The 23329-nt window shown below is 41.2% G+C and overlaps 3 protein-coding genes across 4 annotated transcripts in view; 1 reads left to right on the forward strand and 2 right to left on the reverse strand.

Annotated features, from left to right (window-relative positions):
* Positions 1-1444: 1444 nt before the first annotated feature.
* On the forward strand, positions 1445-6687 carry poglut3 (protein O-glucosyltransferase 3). Its single transcript, XM_074678570.1, has 6 exons — positions 1445-1794; positions 2196-2393; positions 2480-2763; positions 2860-3064; positions 5611-5807; positions 5992-6687. Exons 1-6 carry the CDS (start codon positions 1551-1553, stop codon positions 6430-6432), a joined length of 1569 nt encoding a protein of 522 aa, XP_074534671.1. The 5' UTR covers positions 1445-1550; the 3' UTR covers positions 6433-6687.
* A 1286-nt stretch (positions 6688-7973) lies between these two features.
* rep15 (RAB15 effector protein) lies at positions 7974-16857 on the reverse strand. Of its 2 annotated transcripts, none has more exons than XM_074678571.1 (4): positions 16792-16857; positions 11256-11321; positions 10729-11032; positions 7974-10652 (listed from the first exon to the last, which is right to left on the reverse strand). In XM_074678571.1, exons 3-4 carry the CDS (start codon positions 10981-10983, stop codon positions 10107-10109), a joined length of 801 nt encoding a protein of 266 aa, XP_074534672.1. In that variant the 5' UTR covers positions 10984-11032; positions 11256-11321; positions 16792-16857; the 3' UTR covers positions 7974-10106. The 2 variants fall into 2 exon arrangements, with proteins under 2 accessions (XP_074534672.1, XP_074534673.1); XM_074678572.1 differs by having other exon boundaries at positions 11256-11324; positions 16792-16856.
* A 542-nt stretch (positions 16858-17399) lies between these two features.
* ppfibp2b (PPFIA binding protein 2b) overlaps positions 17400-23329 on the reverse strand; it is a 103302-nt gene continuing 97372 nt past the window's right edge. Inside the window, exons 23-27 of the mRNA XM_074678569.1 lie at positions 23177-23265; positions 21827-21949; positions 21479-21604; positions 21084-21272; positions 17400-18420 (exon numbers count right to left, since the gene is read on the reverse strand). Coding sequence (XP_074534670.1) covers positions 18181-18420; positions 21084-21272; positions 21479-21604; positions 21827-21949; positions 23177-23265 — 767 coding nt within the window. The 3' untranslated portion in view covers positions 17400-18180. The remainder of the gene's footprint in view (positions 18421-21083; positions 21273-21478; positions 21605-21826; positions 21950-23176; positions 23266-23329) is intronic.

Consider the following 23329-nt stretch of genomic DNA (forward strand, 5'->3'; position numbering starts at 1 on the left):
AATTCTCTGGTTTCATACATTTCTTGCACACACAGAACATTGTGCACTGTATTCTGTAGGTTTCAGCTGTTCACAAAACTTTAATATAAATGTAACAACATTAAATTCATGTGTGGGTGGCTCTTAAAAGAGCTGTTTTGGGAGTCCTTGCACACTAGACGTCCTGCCACAGGACCGCTCCCTCTGCAGAGAAGTGGGGTGCGAAGGTCTCCCCAACCCTGATGGCTTCCCTGGCCGAGTTGTTAGCAGCCACTCTTCCCAGATGTGGCAGGGGCTCCACATCACCGTCTGGGAAGCCTCTCATCGCAGACGCTGGGGTGGTCTTCTGCAAGAAGTTGTGCAGGTCACCTTGACACACCTTCCCACAAAGTCAGGGTGGAGCTCCATGGGACGCCGGTACATCCGCCTCTGGGATGCAAGGATCCCAAAGGCGTCCTCCACCACCAGCCACGCCCGGGACAGACAGTAATTGTAAACCTGCCGGTTTTTTGGGAAATGTGTGCTCAGGAATTGCCTCATGAGGTTTTTCCTGAGTGGAAAGGCCTCATCCCCGACGAACACATGCGGCTGTGGTCAGCTCCTGGTAACATCAGGTCAGCAGGCAGTTGGAGGGTGCTGTCATGGAGTGCACGACCAAAGGCTGAGTTAGCCAGCAAGGAGGACAATGGAGAAGGAAGAATAAAACAGATGTGGCTGGATTGGCAGCCTTTGTTGGGGACCAACTTCAAACACCTGGTCAGTGTCATGGTTACAGATGGATGTGCCACAAATGTTGTTGACATGGGGTTGGCTGATGGAGACACTGCACATCAATTCTGACATCAACACCTTTGCCATCAAACAACAGCACCTGTACAGGTTCTCAGTGGCACAGCATCTCATTGTACTCACAATCTGTTTCTCTATTACATTAAACAGCAGCTAGACAAAACCTTAAAGTAAAGCTGCTGCTTTGTCCTTAGTAAGGTTTCTTCCTGTCAACTGTCTCATAATTTCGACTTTTTAGTTTATGATTATGACCTTTTAATCTCATAATTTTGACCATTTATCTCATAATTTCGAATTTTTATCACCCAATTATGAACTTATTAATTTCATAATTTCTATTTTTTATATATATATAACTGGAGGAAATGGGCTTCCATAGTCTTCATTACGAATCTGGAGCAGGTGAATTAGGAGGACTTCCATACGGAGTCAAAATTTTCGACAAGGCCACTGAGCAGCAGGGTGACACCTCAAGATTGGAGGTGTCTTATATTTTTGTCTTTTAGGGTTTCACTCAGGCCTGAAGGGTCAAAATACCTGCCCATACCTATAAATGCAGCAGGAGAAGAAAAAAATATCTAAGGTTGTTGGTTTCCTAGCAACACAACCGCTGGCTGAACAGTTTCCGCCAGTTGTAACTTGAAACTAACATTTCCCACGTCCCATGAAGGCATCACCGGGGAATGGGCGTGTTTCTTTTTACCAACATGTCGGCTTAGGAGTTTGTATCAAACTTTACTGTAAATATCACTATATTCAGACGAGTTGCGGTTAATAGTTGGATGACTATGGTGTCTGAACGTAGCCTAGATCTAGACAAACCTTTATTTAGTGTTTTGTATCGTAATTTATTAGTTTTAGCGATTTCTCTCTGTGTAAACTTCTCGGTTTCTGACTGTGAAGGAATCGCCTCGGAGAGATGTCTCATCTGGGGTCCGGGGCTGAACGCAGACTCAGTTTTACCAGTCCGCTACTTCTTTATTCAGGCGGTGAACTCAAAGGGAGAGAAGCTGACTCTGTCTCCAGGTAAAATGAACACAACCACTCTGCATTACACCATTTTTGGGGCTGTCAGTTTGTGCAACATGGTATCAATGAGACGCCGGAGTGGCTGTTTCTGAATAGCTTTAGAGCTAACGGCGCATCCTCCTGTGAGGTTATCGAAGAGGGAAGCAGTTCATCTGGATCTCTCAGAGACGGTGTTTGCTGTACTCTTATATGACTGGTCTGCGTTATTGTCATCGATATAGGATAATATTTTATTAACCATTCATTTTTTTCATTCAAAGTCCCAAATCTGTAAAGATGCTTTTGGTCAGCTGACATTTCATGATGTTTGCATAAGAGCAAGATGTAATCAGAGAGCTAAGAACGAGATTCAGTCACATCTGACAGAGCTCTGAAATGTTGTGCACATTTCTGTTCAGGTAAAGACGCATTCAAAGTGAAGATAAGTCCACTTGACAAGAAGGAGCACATCCGAATCCACGTCCCTCCACCTCTGGACAGAGGAGATGGGTCCTTCCTGGTCAGGTACCGGCTCTATGGGTCTGTGCGCAAAGGCCTCATGATTGAAGTCTTCCACCAAGATGCTGCTGTTGCCAAGTCACCCTACACCCTCCAAGGTTTGTGTTAGAAGAAACAAAACCTCACAAAGCAACAAATCCTCTGCCCTCATCCTCTAACTCTGACTAATATCTTTACCACTCAGGTCCCATCTATCATGAGTACTGTGATTGCCCCCAGCACAATGCATCTGTCTGGCAGAGCATCATGCAGTGTCCATCAGAGGAGCCTCAGATCCTAGCAGACTTTAAATCTTTTCCAACAATCGACCTTCCTCATATCAGAGAAGAAGTGCCTAAAAGATTCACCAACAGAGGAGGTCTCGTTCACTACGCCATCATCAACAACCAACTGTACCGCCGCACTCTGGGGAAGTACACCGACTTCAAGATGTTCTCTGATGAAATGCTGCACTCTTTAATGAGAAAAGTAAGGTTCAGTTTGGTCCAGGTTTAACAAAAGATCATTGAGGCGTTTTTTGACGTTGCTGTGACAATCTTCATGTTCGTGATGTGACTTTTGAAGGTGAGGCTGCCAGATGTGGAGTTTTACATTAATGTGGGTGACTGGCCTTTGGAGACCAGGAAGACAGATGCTGTTCCAGTCTTGTCGTGGTGTGGCTCTACAGACACACGAGACATCATCCTTCCCACCTACGAGGTCACTCACTCCACCCTGGAGACCATGAGAGGAGTCACCATCGACCTGCTGTCTGTCCAGGGAAACACAGGTAACACACACACACACACACACACACAAACACAAACACACACTCTGAAGAGTGAAGCTCTGGTATGAATTTTACACCAGACTGTCCTGGTTAATATCACAGACATAGAGAAAGGAGCAAGCTTTGAAGTCACTGTGACCAACAAAATCCAGAGCTGAAACTGAATACAGTCTATCTATTATTGTTAGCCCTGGATGGAAATGATGCTGCACTGCACAAACTGAAGTCTAAGCATGTTTTTTGTGTCTAATGTTATGTTCTGTCTTATTAATGGTAAAAAGAAATACTTTTGTCATATTAGACCTAACATGAGCCTCATTCAACTGATAAGTCCAGAAAAATGTCCTTTCTTAAGATATCAATAAGCAAAACTTTGGCCTGAATTGCTTGAAAAGAGTACATGACAAATCTGTCAGTGGGGTAAGAAACATCTTCTTTTCAAGTTTCTTGAAATAAGATTTTTTTTTAATACAAGGAACTAAAGAAGTACTTTTTCTTCCTCTTTCCAAATAATTTAGGCTTCATGTTTGTCAAATAAGACATTTCTCTGGACTTGTCAGGGCCCCTATTAAGTCTACTAAGACAAATTTACTAAAATTAAAGAATTAACATTTGTTTAGACATCAAGTTTGCCATGCGGCTAGTTCCTAAAATCCTCAGTCTGACAAACTGGTTTGTTTCCCCTTTTAGTTGGGAAGTAGGGAATGCTTGAGAAAAGACTCATAAGTATGGCAGAAAGAAATCAAAAGGTATAGTACATTGTGATTAGTGCTGTCAGGCAATTCAAAATTGATCTAATTAATTACAGGATTTCTAATTAACTAATTTAATGAATCACATTTTAATCTCATATCTGCTTGAGGTCCCCAATAGGGCTGCAGCTATCGAATATTTTAGTATTCGAGTATTCTACTGAAAATCCCATCGGTTAATCAAGTAATCGGATAAAATACATTTTTGTTTAGTTAAAGAGCAGTTATTTTTCAAATGAATATTTTTCTCTTTAAGAAATAGAATTTTCTGATACAGCATGTCAATAAGAGCACTTGCTTTGGTAGCTCCAAAATCTGTAAACACACTTTGACACATTTTTTGTGCCTTGGACATCTCATCAAATGTTGCGGACCCAAATGGCACCCGTTTCCTAGAATGATCCATTAGTCTCCAAACTCCAGAAAAGAAGCTAGATTTGTTGCTAGTTGCTATTTTGTATAAGAGGTAGCTTGAGGGGTCTGAAAACTCTCTTAATATGGCCTCAGCTCTATATGAAATACCACTCTTTGATCTTTTTTAAAATCAAACGATTCCTCGAGGCAGAGAAAATTATTCGAGTATATTTTGTAATCGAGTACCTCGAATCATTCGAGGAATCGTTTCAGCTCTAGTCCCCAAATAAAGAATTTTGATTTAAATGACAAAACTGTAGTGCATGACTAATCAAATGAAAACAAGAAGAAGAGAAGATTTGTAGATCCACATTTTGTTTTGTTTTGACGTCCTGAACATTGACGTCTACCGACATCAGTTCAATTGCATGTGTGTAAACTACTGAGAGTGGTGCGCTCTTTGCACTGCAAAAAAATGAAATCTTATCAAGTATTTTTGTCTTATTTTCAGTAGAAAATGGACTTTATATGAGCCATTTACCTGCAAAATGTCTTGTTTCAAGTTATTTAAAGACAAAAATGAGGTCTGATTTGCTTGTAACAAGTAAAAAAATCTGCCTGGGGAACAAGAGAAAAGTTACTTTTAATAAGAGATTATTCTAGTTTTAAGCAAATTTTGAGCAAATTTTTATTGTTCAATTGGCAGATTTTTCTGACTTGTTACAAGCAATTCAGACCTCATTCTTGTCTTTAAATATCTTGAAACAAGACATTTGTCTGGACTGGTCAGGTGAATGTGGCTCATATTGCGTATAACAAGACAATTTTTACTTGAAATAAAACAAAAACACTCGATAAGATTTCCGTTTTTTGCAGTGTGGATGAGAGATCAGCATGGATATGATGAGAACACGTGAAACGACAGAGACTTAGCGAGATGCTGCAAGTCAGAAAAGTTCAAGCAGCTCACGTTCGAACTGAGGATGTGTGACGGTAGTTCAGAGAGAAAGAGCGGCGAGACCGTGAGAGAAGATGACGGAGATCATAGACAGAGTTTAAGGATGGAGCACCCGAGACCAACACGCTGTTTTTTTAGATAAAAAAAAAATCCCAAATTGGAATTATTGTATGCTGCAATTTGTTACTAAATGTCTTTGTGTGACGTCAGTTTTAATCTTCCTTAGAAGGGTATCATTAATGTGTATACTGTTAGAAGCTTAAATATTGGGTATTTTTATTTGTCTCAAATACTTGGTTATGCAGCAATCTTTTGACATTCTGGATCACAAACATTACAGTGACGTGATTCAGCTAGATCTGCCGCTGACAGTACAATTGACTAAGAAAATGAAAAATGAATTGTTCAAATGCAGCTTGAGTCAATGTTGGATACTGGATTCACTTTTTGGAGATGTCATTCCTGTCTTTTTGTCTTTCCAGGGCCTCCATGGATCAACAAAACAGATCGAGCTTTTTTCCGAGGCCGGGACAGTCGAGAGGAGCGTCTGTACTTGGCCTCTCTGTCCAAAGAAAACCCTGATCTGCTGGATGCAGGAATCACAGGATGGTTCTTCTTCAGGGACAGGGAGAAGCTCATCGGGAAAGCACCACTCGTTGGATTCTTTGACTTCTTCAAGGTAAAATAAACAAGCACACAAATAAATACATGTAATGCTATAACCCACCTTTTTACTGTAGCTTCAAACTGTAACTGATTGTCCTCGTCATCTGAGTGTTTTTTGTGTGAAATAAACTTTATTTCTGCACGTTTGCACATAAAAGTACCACATTAAAAACAGTTTATACTTCTCTTTTTTCTAGTTCAAGTATCAGGTGAACGTGGATGGAACTGTGGCTGCGTATCGCTTTCCTTACCTGATGCTTGGAAACAGCCTGGTTCTGAAACAGGACTCTCAGTATTATGAATATTTCTACACACATCTGAAAGCAGGAACTCACTACGTTCCTGTCAGGAGGAGCTTGTCAGACCTTCTGGAAAAAATCAAGTGGGCCAAAGAGAACGACGCCGAAGCCAGTGAGATCGCCAGAGCGGGTCAGACAGCAGCGAGGGAGCTGCTGCAGCCCAGCAGACTGTACTGTTACTACTACAGAGTGCTGCTCATGTATTCTGAGCGCCAAGCGGGACAGCCAACACGGCACAAGGACATGGAGCTGGTGTCTCAGCCAGACGACCACACGGCTCTGTGTTCATGTGAACACAACGAACACAGAGAAAAAAACGACTTGAAGGATGAACTATGATGGGACCTCTTTGGTCTGTGATCCTGTCTGATAAAAAGTAATCTGATTACAATGTTTCTGATGTTTCTCTGAAGCCTTATGTGACTGTCTTTTATACACTGTTTTTCTTCTTTACTTTTTGTACTTTTGTAAAGTCCTGGTTGATACTGCAAGAACGAGGAGTACTTTAATGTTGATGTGCCTTTGTATTTTATAGATTTTGTAATTCATCGTAAAACAAATGAAATAAAAACTGAAATAAATCTGATTTTTACTGGACCATAAAATCCTGAAAGTAAGACTGTGAAAGCCTTTCTGTCCAGGTTTACCTGATACTCTTAATGTGTGTTTGACAATCCTCTCTGAAACTTGTAGAAAAACTGTTCTGAATGCAAACCTGTTACAGACAAAAACCAGTGACACAGATTGACAATAACAAGGATCACAATAGTTTATATTTAAATTAGTCTGAATTCACAAAAATGAGGGTAATTTTGACCCAGATTTTTGAAACTGTACAATATTAATCACATTTCAACAATATTATTGACAGGAGCACACAGAGAAGACTCTTAATCTTACACACATTCATAGAACCTTATCATATGAACACTCTTCAGTCTAAGTGAAAAGAAAATATTATTTCAAAACCTTATTAACATTTTAGTCAGCCATCCCATAAACAGATGTAGTAGAGGGGCTCTTGACCATGTGTGGGGTTTAGTGGTAGCACGTCTCAGAGTTCATTTTCAGCCCGTAGTGCCAGGAGAAGCCAGGTCGTTGTGCTCTTCAGTGTCAGGACCAGCCCTAAGGACCCCTTCAGTCTTCTGCACAAAACGCAGTTCAGTATTTCACCTACTACTTCACAAACAATAATCACACAAGACATGCACCACGCACTGAAGGTGTATTCAAATCCTGCCGGCAGCGCCAAGTATGACACGGGCAGGTTAATAGAGCACCTGGGCTTCAGTGAAGAGGCCACAACAATCAGTGTTGGTTGTGTCATTTATTGACACTGAGCTCAAACAAATAAAGCACAAGAGGACAGACAGTCGAACTGGACAGCTGATCCAGCACTTAGACCATGTGGGAGTAACCCCAATAGATTTTAAGTGCCCCTCCACTACACTATTACTCTACAGTCATTTTTTACATACACTCCTCTTTTATCTAAACTGTTATTTATCACACAAGCTTTAACAGTTAAGAACATTTTCCCACATTTTTTGATATAAACAGTGATATACTTTATGCAAATCCTGAAGCTTGTTGTTTAGTGCTAAGGAAACATCTTAAAATCCTTAATTCAATACAGGTTGACATGACATGCTGTGTACTAGCTGCTGTGTTTGACCACATGTCAAACACAGCAGCTAGTAGGTGACAAAACTTGGTCCTGTCTCAAACGCCTACATTTACTGTCCCTGTCCCTACATTTACTCCATAACTTACTGTAACCTCTGTAGCTTTAAAGGTCCCATATTCTGCAAAAAACACTTTATTGAGTCTTTTAGTGAAACTTGTGGGTCTTTGGCTTTCCTCCCAGCCCACAAAATGTGATATTTCATGACAAAACCTCTACTTAGTTGCTTGTGAATGTAAAATCCTGACCTAAAACGAGCTGTTTGGAATTTGGGGATTTGCCGACGACAGTGATTCCCTTTTTTGACCAATCAGGAGCAAGTCTGACCTGATTGGTCCACCGGAGCAGTTACCCCCGAACCCCCTCCCCGCCCACTCCTCTCCCAGCGGGGAGGAGAATGCCAAAGTTGAAGAGCCATCACTGCTCTGTTTTTGGCTGTAAACAGCCACATAGTTCCATGCTCAAGCTTCCCATCTTGAAAGAAGACAAGACTAAGTGGCTAGAGTTCATTTATCAAGGAAATGTGCCAGCTACACTCAGTAAAACTGTGCATGTGTGTGCTAGTCACTTCACGGCCGGCTGCTTTTCCAACTTTGGACAGTACAACAGAGGACCAGCGAATAGACTGGTCCTGAATCCAGGCGCATTACCAACCATCCACCAACAAACCTCTGACCCTGGAAATGTGAGTATTTTAAATGCTGTGTGCTGTGGAGCAGATGTAAGAGCTTTTCCTCAGTGTCCCCCCTGTCTCTGTGTTAGCTTCAGGATGCTAACTTTAGCTGCAGTTAGCCTGTTGTTTCAGCCTGTAATGTTCCGATAAACAAGCTTCGCTGTTTTCTAAACATTGTGCACTCGGAGCTCATGGCACCGCTCTCAGTGACGCTGAAGAGCGGGGCGGTATCAGCAGTGGCTCATTTACATATGAAGCCACGCCCACTAAATCAGAGCGTTCTGTACAGAGGGGCTATGAGAGCCTGGAAACAATGCTGCTGTGCTTGATTTATTGGCTTTTTGGACCAAAACATGTTACTACCATTTCTGCAGAAAAGGAGCAGAATATGGGACCTTTAGGAAACATACTCCAACAAAATGAGGGAAAGAAACCTGTATTTATGTTTGAGCTAGATCTATGATTCTTTGGGTTTTCCAGTAAAATAAATGAAGTCCTTCACAACTAACTAACTGAGCTTTTTCAGCCTTGGATATTGAAAGAAGGCGACCAACAACAGAAACTGTGTAGTATGAAGTTGTAAAAGTCAATCACACCACTCCCGATAGCATTGTTATCGTTAGTGTTGATGCCATTAGTTACACCCAGTTTACGAGCAAGCTTTCTCCAAACCTTACATTCTGACATGTTTCATTTAGCAGCTCCAGCTTTAAAGCTCTGATGACCAAAGCTGGCTCTTTCTCTCTCTGTCAGGTTACACTCAAGTATAAAGAAAAGACCATTTTTAAAGCTGAGAGTTAACCTGAGCTGTGTGAAAAAAGCAGTCTTTCCTGAGGGGTTATTTTTCAAGTCTAGAAACTGTTTTGATAGCAGTCCTTGGCAAACCATTCTTTGATGGTTTGAATAAAAGGATTATTAGGCTTTTACCAACTGTAATTAAACATATTTTTTATAGCACACACAGAAATAAACGCAGTAAAAATGCTTCCATCAGTCAAACACATTAAACCACTAAGCTTTGAGGAACAAACACTACGATGGAAGCTAGCCACTTAAACTGAATGTAACCGTGTTAGAGCACTATAAACATGGCGCTTTATTTAGTTTTTTTAAGAGTTTTTTTAGTCAAGTGCAGCATGTTTGGTCTGGTTTTTCAGGTTTGTAGCCTGAGCTCTGAGAAACAGGACTTTAAGTAAATATTAGAGAAGTGGACTAAGTCACTAAAAACTGTAAGATGTATCATCACAAACTTGTGTTGGAAAAAAAAAAGTACCAGAATTTTCTTGTGAGGTCATCTACAGCTCCAGACAAAGAGTACAGTGATATCTCCAACGAATGTGGTCACAGAGGGAGATGGTGTTTTCTTAATAACTTTTTAAAAGTTGACATTTTGTTATGTTGTTGTTTGGGTGATTTTTCCACAGCTGCTTTCCCGACCTCTCGTAGAAGAGATATTATCTCTACAAGACTTTCTATCAAAACAAAGTTGGTTTGGATAAAATTTTCAAAAAAGAAAAATCAAAAGAACATGATTTGACTTCTGAAGGCCACTTCTCAAGAGTAAAGTCAATAGTCCGGACATTTCTGTCACATCAAGTGGCTCACTGCACTGCTGTGTGACGTGATTGGCCGTTTAATCCTATGAGTCTCTTTGGTTTAGCTAAATTTAATCATGAGAGTGAGCGGGTCTCCCTGTTTCTTGGTGACAATGGCCTGCATCATTCCTGAAGGTGTGTGAAGATACCTCGAGCCTTTGAAGAAGTTTTCGATTAGGGCTCGGTCTATCTTGTTGCACTTCCCAATGGCTGCCTCAAAGTTGTTGCTGAGGACTCCGTACAGATTGCCCGTATCGTTCCTCTTCCCCATGAACAAGAAGAGCGCGTAGCAGTCCTTTCCGATGGAGGAGCAGAAGTCCACCATCCTCTCACACATGGTCCTGTTGCTGGACTCTTTCTGGGCCATCAGAAGTGTCTCACTGCAGCCGTCTGCGAGGATGCTTTTCTCCTTGCTGGACTCCCGATCAGGCAGGTTTAGGACCTGCACTGCAATCTGGATCCGAGGGTTCTTGGTGGGCTTCTCCAGCAGCGCCCAAACCCAGTCCGCCCCGAGGAGGATGCGCTGCTCGGGTGTCATTGCTGTGCAGTTGAAGGTGTCTGTGAGGTTGAGACTGACGCTCTGAGTGATGTAGGTCATCAGGAAGACCTGTTGGAGGAGAGGATGTTTAGAGGAGCTCTTAAAGGATTCTGTCCTCAGTGTTTTGGAGGACTGAGTCACCTACCTGAGTGAGCACCTCAGGGCTCGGGTGGAACTTCTCCTCTGGGTCTTTGAAGAGGAGGTACTCCTGAGCTCTGGATGAAGCAGCTGAGATGCAGTCGTTGAAGAGAGGGATAAAATCGTTGGGTTTGGACACGGGGGCCCTCCTTAAGGTGGAGAAGATGCTCGGGCGAGGTGACAAGTTTTTGTCATAGGGGGGCTGGCTTGGGGGGCTGCGCTTAAAGCGGTTAGGAGCGTGTTTGCGGATGGTCTGGCCCATGGCAGACGGACGTTTCTGGTAGAGGTCAGAGGTTGGTCTCCCTTATACACTGCAAAGACATGTTTGCATCTTTAGATCAACAGTAAGGTTACTAAAGGGCAGAACATATGCTTCGAGAAACTTTGCTGTCGTCCAGGTTAAACAAGTCAAGGGTTATCTTTTTATTTAGGTACATGAGGCTGAGATACATTTTCTTTGCTTCTGCACCCAAATAGAGGAAGATTTATTCATTATGTCAAAGATATCATTAAGAAATGTTTTCAGATTCTCACCAGGATGGGTCTGGAAGTGTCTTTAGATCCAAATCCCCGGCCTGTCCTCTGCTCCTGTCTCCTGCCCTGCTGAGAAACAGAGTGAGTGTATCTGTGTGCTGCTGTTTGTCCAGCTCAGTCGTCTGCTATGTACAGAACTTACAGTGGAATAAAGAGGGGCTCAAGTTTGGAGAGGGAGTGAGCTGGAGTCTGCTGACATGGGTTAGGAAGGGTGTGGTGTTTGTAACTTGTCAAATTTTGGTTAGGTCAACAAAAGACTCATCTTACCAGTTAACTGGAAGCAGAAGCAGCAGCAGCTGGAGGACTGAGGGAAGCCTGAAGGGTTTGACGGGTAAACAAGTGCTCAACTGTCTCCATTCAGAAGGAGGAAGCGCAAATGAGGACAGGAAGCCTGAGTCAGCGGGTTTTAGTTTGGCGCTAAGGTTACCAAAGACGGTGAGAGTAAAGGTTTGTTTTGTTTTGTGAGGAAGTGTAGATTGAGTTCAGATTGTGACAGTTGGGTCTGAATCACTGGTTTTATATAGAGACTAAAATCAAGATCCTCTTTTTGTGAAGTAGCCCAGTACAGTGTTAAGTAATACTATATACTGTATACTGTATATCTACGTACTTACATTAGCCTGAGGTTACTTCATCCCTTTACGAAAGCAGTTTACGACTCAATCTTTATTTTTTCCAACCTAACGTGAGCTGCTACACTACAGCATCAGTATGTCGTCATTTGTGCTCTCATGTCAAATCTTGTTGTCTGATTGGATGGCTCAGTTGCAGGTACAAAGCAAGGCGGAGGTGAACAGCACCAAATAATGTAACATCAACATAAACCTGACAAATATGTAGAACCAACATCCTTATTTTTGTTGCCACCTCAAGAGATCCAGGTCATTTATATCTACTTGACCCTTTAACTAATTGTTTGGGAAAGCATTTTCTGAGTCTCTGTGTTTCATTAAAAATATGATGAACTGAGAAAAACCTGGTTGGACCATCTCTACAGCTTTAAATAATTTTTCTGAATTTTTTGGTTTGTGATCCTAGTGCTCCAACAACATAAAAAATACCAAGTTTAATTTTTATTAATTACATTTTTTTTCTAGAATGGAACATTAAAGTGTTAAAAATTAAATAGACTTTAAATCCTTGCAACGTTGAAGGGTGAAGCCATACCTTATGTTGTGTCACTAGGTTACGAGTCAAAAGTAGCACTGACATGTCACTATGTAAAACAAATATTATGGGATGACTCTCAGCAAACAGTCCCTGGTCTGTATCTAGGTCTGGAAGCCCTAGACGAGGATTATCATTCAGTGAAGTCCCCTGTGGATGCTACTATATGTTCCACCACGTTGATCTTCTGCTCACACATGTCAACCACTTGGTGCAAGTGTTGACAGTACAGACAAGCAGCACAAATAAACAAAGTAACAAAAACTTAAAGCTCAGAGTGGATCAATATTTTTGTTTGGGGTTAGAAACTATCTTTTCTATATGTACCAGTTGGATGCAATAATATAACAAACTAACCAGTCTAATGGTGTCACATTTCAGTCTGTTACAGAGACTGACACAAGAAGCCAGGGGAAAATTTAACTATATGTCTCATCCACATATTAAAAGCTCTGTGAGGACTTTCTGTTTGGTGTTGAGTGCAGTGACACCTGTTATCAGATTTGGAACTACTTTTCTTGAGATAAAGACTCAGTTTCTCATGAGCACCATTACACACTGTCGTGAAGACATGACTCTTACCAAGGCGGGGTTTGTTTTGAAACAAATGAATGGAGAGCAGATCCTCTTTTTAAAACCACATGTCTTTGTTCAAGACAACTTTTCCCAGGATGCAAAGCAACAAGGTGATGCATTTTTTTAGTTACATAGCCCTGTTGTTTGAAACATGACAACATCAAAGTTTATTAACTCAGTTTGAAACATTGTTAAGCGCCCAGAAGGTGAGCAGACTATCTGTTTAGTGTTCCTCACAGCACAGTGCTCTGAGACATGTCCATAATGTTAAACGTTATGGAGTCCTGGTTATGTCCTACCAGTGCTCATCTACCAACTCCAACCTCACTAAGAGCTAATGTAACCTCACTCTTCATTTTATTGATAGACTCTCAAGTTTGAACAGACCACTGCAGAATAACTGCTGACTGTGGGTTGGAACGGACATTATCACAAACAGTTTAACCCGTGTTTAAGCTTGTGTTCTATCACTCTCCTGTTAGGCTTTCTTCTGCTCTGACATCCTTTTTCTTTTTATCAGTGCAGGTTGAGGGTCCACTTTTACCACAAAATAAATCCAAGAAATCTTTTTTAGCAGAGATAAAAAAACACACATTTCTCTCTTCTTACTGCTTAAGTTTGCTTGTAGGGGGGATGTTGCCAAAGGCGCTTTTAATCTTTGTGTCATAAACTGGTTCTTTTTCCCTTGGCCAAATCAAACTGGGCACTGATACTTAGAAAAAAAACACTGTTGGCACTAATAATCTTACTTTGATGAACAGACAGCTATAGAAGTGAGACTATTTTAAGATCACTAATGAAGTCCTCATAGTGCCTTTAAGTCATGGAGAATGTTAAATCAATATCAGTATCAGATCAGTATCAGTATTGGCAGATACCAAAGCCCTGCTATCAAAAATTGAAAAGTTGAATCAGTGCATCCTTAGAAAACTGGTTGATTTATGTTGTATCATCATCATCAAAATACATACTTGGTAAAAGAGTTTATGGTTTTTAAATACATCTTGACTCTTAGGTAAACTATGTGAAAGTTCCATCTTCTGTAACAGCTCTAACAAAACCATGACTTATTTCTTTAGCTTTTATTGGCAGTAGTGTCTCTCAATCCAAAAACATGAGTTTGAAGAAATTAGATAGACAAAATGCTAATTGTGCCAGCTCTCTAGCTATTGGTTTTAATCCAGCTCCTTCTGGGCTGTTTTCCCATCAGAGAGTTTATGACATAAAAAAGAAATGATACCGTATGCTCCACAACATGTGAATGTCACAAGACGAGGGATGGCTAATGTGGCCCTCTTCTTCTCTCAGCGTACAAGCACAGAATAGACAGTACACACACTGCTCAGTGTTACCATGGGAGGATGCATTGCATAGGAAAGAGGTAAAGTAGTAAAAAAGTGCCTCAGATGGTGTTAACAGTTCAGTTCATCATGGTAAAAATGTAGGAAAATTGTTCAAGTGGATCTGAAGTGTTCTCCACATTTAGTATGTTCCCGAGGGTCTCTTTGTCCTCTCTGTGTCTGCAGAGTGACGCTGCTTGGTACGTGAGGTATCAGCGTCTGGAAGAAGTGGACGTGTCACCTCCTGGCTGCAGTGTTAGGCTGGGGTTGGAGGTACAGTACAGGTGTCAGAGCGCTTGACAGCATTAGTGAGTCAGAAGCGTCAGGTCATTGTCCTTCAAATTAGAGTCGTCTGAGAGCGTCTCATCTCTCTCCGCAGGTCATCCCGGCCCAGCAGGTACTGGAAGCAAAGCATCATGGGAATGGTTAGGGGTTAGAGAGCTTGATTATTGCCACTGAGCTGGGACCAGTTTAGTGTCTTTTCCAGTGATTGGAGAAAAAAGCAAAACCAATGAAGACTCTTATTCTGAGTCATGTTGCTTCATATATGATATAATGTAAAGCTTATCCCAGATCAGAGCATTATCAGATCCACTGCAGACTTCAGCATCAGCATCAGCATCAGCATCAGCATCAGCAGGTTGTTGAACAAAAATAACTGTAGTTAAGATTATAAAATACTCCCCAAAGATTTAAGAAGATGCAGACAGGTCATTCAAGAACCAAAATAAAACTTTAAAATATAATCGCAAATGATGCTATGGACCAGATTTACATATTCTAGCTGCGAATGTAGGGCCATAGAAAAGCAGCACGATGAGACAGAAGAGGTTGCTGCCTATCTCTTTCTGTCCCCCCCTCCAACACAGTGCCAGCAGATGTCTGTCAAACAGAGTCTGGTTCTGCTCGAGGTTTCTGTCTGTTAAAGAAAGGTTTTTCTTGTTAGTGTAAACTTGCTAAATGATGCAAAGGTCTATACTCATGATGATCCAAGATGAGATCAGACTCTTCTGGTCTTTTTAGACCTAGAGAAGATACACTGCCTGGCCAAAAAAAAAAAAAAAATGCCACCAAAGAAAAAGGTCATATACTCTAATATTCTGTTGGACCACCTTTAGCTTTGATTACATCACACATTCCCCGTGGCATTGTTCAATCAGCTTCTGCAATGTGACAAGATTTAATCCCATTCAGTGTTGCATTAATTTTTCACCAAGATCTTCATTGATGATGGTAGAGTCTGATTGTTGTCAATGAGTCTAACCAGAAAAAAAGGCTTCAATTTGCCAGGGAACATAAAGATTGGACTCTGGAGCAATGGAAGAAGATCATGTGGTCTGATGAGTCCAGATTGACCCTGTTCCAGAGTGATCAGGGTAAGAAGAGAGGCAGATGAAGTGATCACCCATCATGCCTAGTGCCAACTGTCCCAGCCTGTGGGGGCAGTGCTATGATCTGGGGTTGCTGCAGGTGGTCAGGTCTAGGTTCAGCAACAGTCTGTGCTCAAAGAATGAGGTCAGCTGACTACCTGAATATACTGAATGACCAGGTTATTCCATCAATGGACTTTTTCTTCCCTGATGGCACGGCCATATTCAAACATGACAATACCAGGATTCATCAGGGTCAGATTGTTAAAGAGTGGTCCAGGGAGCATGAGACATCATGTTCACACATGGATTGGCCTCCACAGAGTCCAGACCTTAACCCCATTGAGAATCTTTGGGATGAGCTGGAGAAGGCTTTGCTCAGCGGTCAGACTCTACCAACATCAATGAAAGATCGTAGTGAAAAATTAATGCAACACTTGATGGAAATAAATCTTGAGACATTGCAGAAACTTATCAAAACAATGCCACAGCAGATGTGTCCTATAATCAAAGCTAAAGGCGGTCCAACAAAATATTAGAGTGCCTGATCTTTTTTTATGGCCAGGCAGTGTAGAATTTGTTGTAAAAAATGATTGGTTGAAAGATAAAGAGAAACATATTTCTACAGTCAAACAAGATCTGCTAACATTTCCTGGTAAACCATGAGAGGCTACTGCTCATGGCCAAGAGTTACAACCTGAACAGTGATTGTTTTCTCGGCTCCACACTGCTTCTTTACATACTCAATAAAATGGATGAAACATTCTTCGGTGGGAAAAAAACCCCTCTGAAATAATAAAGGATAGTTTGAATTCTCTCTGGCAAATATGATATGTCAAACACGTTTATAAATAGATAAGAAAATACTCAACTTTTTTAGTTTCTTTCAACATATTCAAAAAATAAGACGTTCAGTGGACACAATATCACAATATAACTTCCTATTTTCTCAAAGATCACACAGTGATAGTTCAGAGTTTTGCAACAGACAGACTCATGGTTGTGTTACGAGCGCTGAGGAGCAGTAGAGAGTGAACACGCTGCACACGTCATTAGCAGCAGCTTGTGTGTGTTGGTGCTTACTGTGAGGTTGTTGATGCTTTCAGACAGAGCTTCTATTTGCAACATGGTACCCTCTGTGATCGCCATCTGCAACACACACACACACACACACACACACACACACACACACACACACACACACACACACACACACACACACACACACACGATCTGAGAACCCATTATTAGACTGATTACAAACATACAGTGACTGAAGCAGTGGTGACGTGTAAAGCTGTGTAACAGTGAGTACAATATGCATTCTCTAGAGTATGCAGAGGAGTATTTACTGACATTAAGCCGCCCAACATGCACTCACACTGAGCAATGGTTACCATGGTAATGATCAGCAGCCATCTTGGCCCAGATTGGTTCGCCAAGGCAGGAAGCTGGTGTCATAGAGAGCCATGACAGTGGCGTCCATGATGGTGAAGACGATGATGACGATGAAAGCAGGTTAGTGGTTGATGAGGGTTACACAGGCATGCTCTGCACTGACTCCACAGAGAGCACATTAACACTTAACGCTTCACACACCTGTTATCTCACAGCTTCATTACACGTCTTTACTTTGGTTTTGGTTTATAAAGAAGGAATCTCTTTAACACACAGGATTTTGTTTATTAAATGATTTGATAAATCTTTTTACATTTACATGAGCACAGGTGATCTTCTTTCAAAGGAGCAGGGTTTTCTTTACTATAAAAATACTGGTACAGCAATACTGTAAATATGAAAATAGTACAAAACCATCACCCCAGATTCAATCTAAACATGCTTTCTTACAGTTCTTTAACTTCACATAAATATTAAATAAAAACCCTCTTTAATATGATGCAAATATTGCACAAGTTCATCTCCACCATGTGACAGAACTCTGTTAAATAAAAATCATAGTTGTCGACGATCGTCTCACACATTTTAAATCCTCTAGTGATGATGCACACGTGTTAAAATAGTGATTTAATACTGTACAACAACAGGTCTATGTTTGCTTTATGGATCATGGGAAGTGATGTAACAGGAAGTGGAGTCCAGAGAGATGCTGCCGCCTCTCATGATGAGTTAGATCATGGCACAGGTTTGAGGCTGAGGTCAGGTTAGTGAGGCTTCTGACTGGACATGAAATCAAAACACTTCCCGTGTTTGGATTCATGTTCTCAGTACACCCTTCATGACGAGCAGCTGCCACCACAGCACAGTCAGCAGGGTTACAGAGGCGTCTCTGAATCTCTCCACTCGTAAGGCACAGGGTGGGGCTGATGGTGGGTGGGTGGGGGGTTAAGAGGAGCAGGGGGGAGATGGGCTGAGGTATTATGGGCCACAAGCAAAGGAAGCAGAGTAGTAGCAGCGCCCAGAGGCTTATGGGAAGCGCGTCAACACAGTGTCGCCATGACGTTGGTGAAGCTGTCATGGAGATGAGTCAGCTGGGAGGTCGTCACGGCCCACCTGGTCTCTGGAGCGGTCCGGCTCTCTGTCCAGGATGGGGCTCAGGCCTCTGAAGCCAGAGTAGGGCCTGACCTGCACCCCGTTGGCTGCAGACTGCCCTGGCTGAGGCGAGGATGACTCTATTGGACACACGTAGTCTGTAGATTCATCCGACCTTTTCCTCCTGAGGTGAGTCAAGTTGGACAGACCCAACTTCTTCGGCTGTGATGAAAAGAAAGGAATAAAACAGATTAAATAGTGATATTATTTTAAATTCCTCCAGTAAAGCTGATATCACTTCTAAAAACTCATCTCTACATTTTCAAATAATGTATATTTGCAAAAGTAGCTTGTAGTCCAAACATTAAACTGGAATTGGAAACTAAAACCTTTGCTCTGCTCTGTCACTTGTGTCAGGACCTATTATCTCTGTGCTCTCTTGCCGTTTCAGTTCAGCATATTTTTCTTCACTGGAGCTAAAAAAAACACTTGATTTGACAGTAAAATTTGTCTCTTAGTCATCGTCAACACCAAGCACAGTGGACTTAAAGTCTGCACTCTGTTGTGTTACAATGAAACTTGTTAATGGTGCTTTCCCAGATCTGTGAGCTGCTCATGCCACGGACACTCGTGTATCCTGAGCATGTTTAAAGTTGGTTTCCTCCCTGCATGGTAAAGCTTTAACCTGCATTTGTGGATGAAGTGATCAGCTGTGTTCACAGACAGTGGTGTTTGGTGGGGATTTCACGCCCATGCAGTGATTTCCATAGGGTAACGTCTGTTTTTAGGACAGGGTTGTCAGAGGGTAAAAGATAATGACCATCTGGTAAAGGTTTTTGGCTTTGTGCCAAAAGGGATTTCACAGATTTCTCTGACTATTGTAAAGACAATGTTTACTGTCAGTGTTGGGAAAAACGCTGTTAAAACTAACAGCGATAGTTTTTCCATTGACGGGTAATCTAACTAATTACTATTTCAAAAGTTATAATGTCGTTGCTGTTACCGACAGTGAAATGTGGTGCGTCACTACTTATCCAACCTGGCTCACTCAGCCAGGCACAAGAGAGGAGCTGCAAATAAAATGTTGGGAAAAGCGACAGATGCACAAGTAATGATGAGAACAACCATGTTGACAGGTCTTTAACAAAGAGCTGATGCTTAAGTGAAATGATGGGCAACAAGTATCACACAGCCACCTGTGTGTGTCTGTGTAGCCTGCAGTCAGAGAGGACCTCCTGCAGCGTCTTTGGATCAAACCAACTCGAGGGAGGAGGGGAGGAGGGGAGGATGCTTTTTGAGGTTTGAATGTAAGGCACAAGTAGCTGACTTATTTTGACTACGAAAATATTAGAGATGACAGAATCATACCTAAAATAAGGGGAAAATCAGGAGAAATTACAAGTCAGGACTTGAGGGCAAGACAGAGTTAAAAAGTAGAAGAATCCCTCCTAAATTGGGAGTGTTGACAGGCCTATCTGACCTGGCTCGTTTAGTCAGACTCAGGACAGGAGCTGCAAATTTAATATGTGCAAATCCAGAGTGGTCTGTGGGGTTAAAAATGTCATTTTCAGGATGGAAATATATAGAAATTACTGCTCAAAAACTGCTCAGAAATTGACTTCTTGTGCGAAATTGAAGGTTTTTTTAAAAAAGAAAGTCAAGAATTATTTTTCGTAGTAACTAATTACATTTATGAAGGAGTAGTTCTGTTACTACCTCAATTACTTTTTGAGGAAAGTGATGAGTAGCTATAACTAATTACTTATTTAAAGTAATTTGCCTACAACTGTTCACTGTACATGTTCTGACATTTTTCTGAAAGTTGTACAACTTGCTCATGCAGTCTTTCAGGGAAGTTAATTTCAGACCTCAGAAGAACTTTGGCATTCTGAAATCCCCTTTCTATACCCAACAAACCAACCTGTAGCAAACTAAACCTTAAATATCAAGAAAGGTTCCTCTATTTGTTTTTCTGTTGAAGTCCTAACTTCTGAAATGTGGAGCTGTCATCAAATTTACAAGCTTGTAAAAAAAGGAATTTTTTTTTGTAAAAAGATAATGTTTTCTTTTTTCAAATACACATAAGATTGGTTTGCAAATCATTATAATCTGTGTAATCAACATTTTCTTACAGAGTCTCAACTTGTTTTTTTGTGAACATGGGGTTTTAATGGACTTAAATACTTTCTAATGAGTATTCATTTTAATTTAATGTTGGTTGTCTGCATCTGAAAAGTCTTTATTTCTTACTCTTCTAAAAATCCCTTCTGTTTGTAGAGATGGGTAAACATTGTTCTGTGTGTGTTTGATAATGGAAATTTAAGGTTACCGCAGAAAGCAGCGTGTTGAAATGTGCCGACTAAAAGCCACTGTGACATTTTTAGAAAGCACCTCATTATAAGCACAAAGAAAGCATCTTTGGGTGTTTTATTTTCCAACTTTTCTTCAGCCCTCCAGTTCTGAATTTTCCGCCTACATACATATTTTGGTTTAATGGTGTGGCTTTAGAAAATGTAATATCTGTGTCCAAGGTCATAAATGGGTCAACAGTAAGTGAGCATTGTGTTTCAGAGTGGCTTATTCTTCTGTTTCTCCCCCACTGAGCACAGAGGGATTTAAAGTGAGGGCTGCTGCTGATGAGTGGGTCTTAAAGCTGTGAGGAGGAGCAGAGCAGTCCGGGGTTTACTCCGTTCACACAGGCTTAAACACACTGAAGGGTTTAGAGCTTAAACTGAGCTGACACGCCACGGTTTCACCTCAGATTACGGTTCTTTCTCTCACACACACACACGAAGACAGGATGGGTTAGCTGTGTGTGTTCTCTGATTGTAGTTTCCATTTCTGTCCCCGCCTGCATATTGATGTCTGCGCTCCAGACTTCTTACCTTGACTTTAGCTGTGATGTTGAGAGGAGTGTACCCTGCTGCCTCCATGTACTCCCTCTTCTCCTGCTGCGCCTGCTCTCCCACCAGGTTGTTGAAGTTAGTGGCGAGGTGACGTCTCAGGAGTGTTTTCTGAGGAGGTATGTTCAGGAGCATGGCCAGTGTGTCCGAGTTAAACCGAGGCTCCAGCATCTGTAAACACACACACACATGCTTTCTTTAGGATTGAAGGCAGAACTGGTTTGATTATTGTTTCATCGTTTGATCTTTGACGGGCTTTACATCAGAAATATTGAAATTTAGTGGTTGATAAACTAATTGTCAAAAGAATTAGGAATCAGGGATTGATGATGAACGTTTTATACAACACTCATGCTGTACATCACTGATGTACTCACTACCAGCCCTCCATGAACACCGCTGCCTCTCAGGTTTGGTGCGTACTCTGCCAGATCCACAGATCTCAGCCACTCCATGACTCTGTGGTTGGACCACTGGACCACCTCACTAGGTGTGAACTGGTTCTGAAAAACACAAGACGTACAAGACTTAATACACATGAAACACCATAAGATAGTTTTTATTTAAATGAAAGATTTTGATATTTAATTAAAAAAAAAACAGGGAAATTCACACACACACACACACACACACACACACACACACACACACACACACACACACACACACACACACACACAAACACACACACACACACACACAAACACACACACTTGCTGACTTACCTCATTGCTGGGCCTGCGTTTCAAGCAGTGAGGGTGGAACTTGTTGACGTGGAGAACGTGGATGGCACACTTGACGCTGAGGTGATGGAGCTGGCTGGTCACTTTCAGGAATAACAAGTCGTTCTGAGATGGAGAGGAAATAAACCATAAACGTCATGAAATCAAGAGTTAGAGAGTTTCAATTCTGAGAAAGTGACATTTACTAGTTTGACATTCCAGGAACTTAAGTTAAACTACACTGTAAACCTGGATATGTTGAGTTTACTTGAAAAATGCTTGTAAGCCTGTTACCTTAAAAAAACTAAGTAATGAAATAAGTTAATTTAAATCAACATCTTAAGTAGTTACGATTTTTATGGTAAATCATTCTAGTGAATGTCTTTAATCAATTAAACCTGATGTTTATTTGTTACAAATTAAAATATTAAGTAATGTTAAAAAATTTGGATAGTTGACCTTACTCAAAATTGAAAGATGTGATATCAATAAATTTACCGTATGAATTAAGTAAATGTGATAATAAAGAAATGAAACAGATCTGAAAAACTAAACTAAATAATATTTTAAAGTACAGCAGGGTTTCATATCCACAGTGTTCCCTCCTCACTCATGGTTACAAACACAGTCTCAACAAAAATCAGCTCTAATTTCATAACTTTAGTAACCGTGAGTGAGGAGGGAAGGAAGTAGATATGAGACCCTGCTGTTCATTGTAATATTGTTCTTCAGGGGGCACAGGTTGTCTGAGCCCCACGTCACTGACTGGTGGTCTGTGCTCCATGGCACAGGGTCTTGTACCTACTGACTTTTACAGTGTGTGCCTGAATGTTAATATATTTATAAATGAAAATTTTGACGACACTATCATGCTATTTTGGCCAATTTTGAAAATGTTAAAAGATAAATTCATTTATTTATGTCACAGTCAGTCCACACCACATAGAGCATGGACAGCTGATCGATGCCACAAGGAGCACAGACATCTGGTCCATGGTGTGACGCACAGACAAACAGTCCGTGTCATGTGGAGCACAGACAGCCTGTGCCACTGCTGCATGTGTAGAAGTACAGCAAGGTCTTATATCGACTACATCCCCTCCTCACTCACAGTTGCAAAACACAGTCACAAACTAAAGATTTTAAGTTGTTCTTACTGAAACAGTAACAAAAGTTAAATCTGCTCAAAAATCATCATTTTCAACGCTGAAAACTCATAAATTTGAGTAAACTGAACTTACTAACAAATTTTAAGTTTTCATAGCTTAATCCAATGGAGCAATTTGAACTTTGGGGTTTACAGTGTATAAAAAAACTTAAATCAGACCCACACATCATGAGTTACAGACATACCACAGTGAGGTACTGCAGCATCTGCCCGTCCACGCGTCCCTCATTAAACTGGTCCTTGTACTGAGGGAGGCCGATGTCATCCAGCCAACCTTTAAAACATTTAACAGTTTTTATAGGGGAACAACGCTCTGCTGGCTAAGTGTTATAATCCAG

Source organism: Halichoeres trimaculatus, unplaced genomic scaffold (assembly GCF_033239565.1).
Source record: "Halichoeres trimaculatus isolate MK-OKI-2021-1 unplaced genomic scaffold, fHalTri1.1 fHalTri1_scaffold_10, whole genome shotgun sequence".
NCBI classification, from domain to species: domain Eukaryota; kingdom Metazoa; phylum Chordata; class Actinopteri; order Labriformes; family Labridae; genus Halichoeres; species Halichoeres trimaculatus.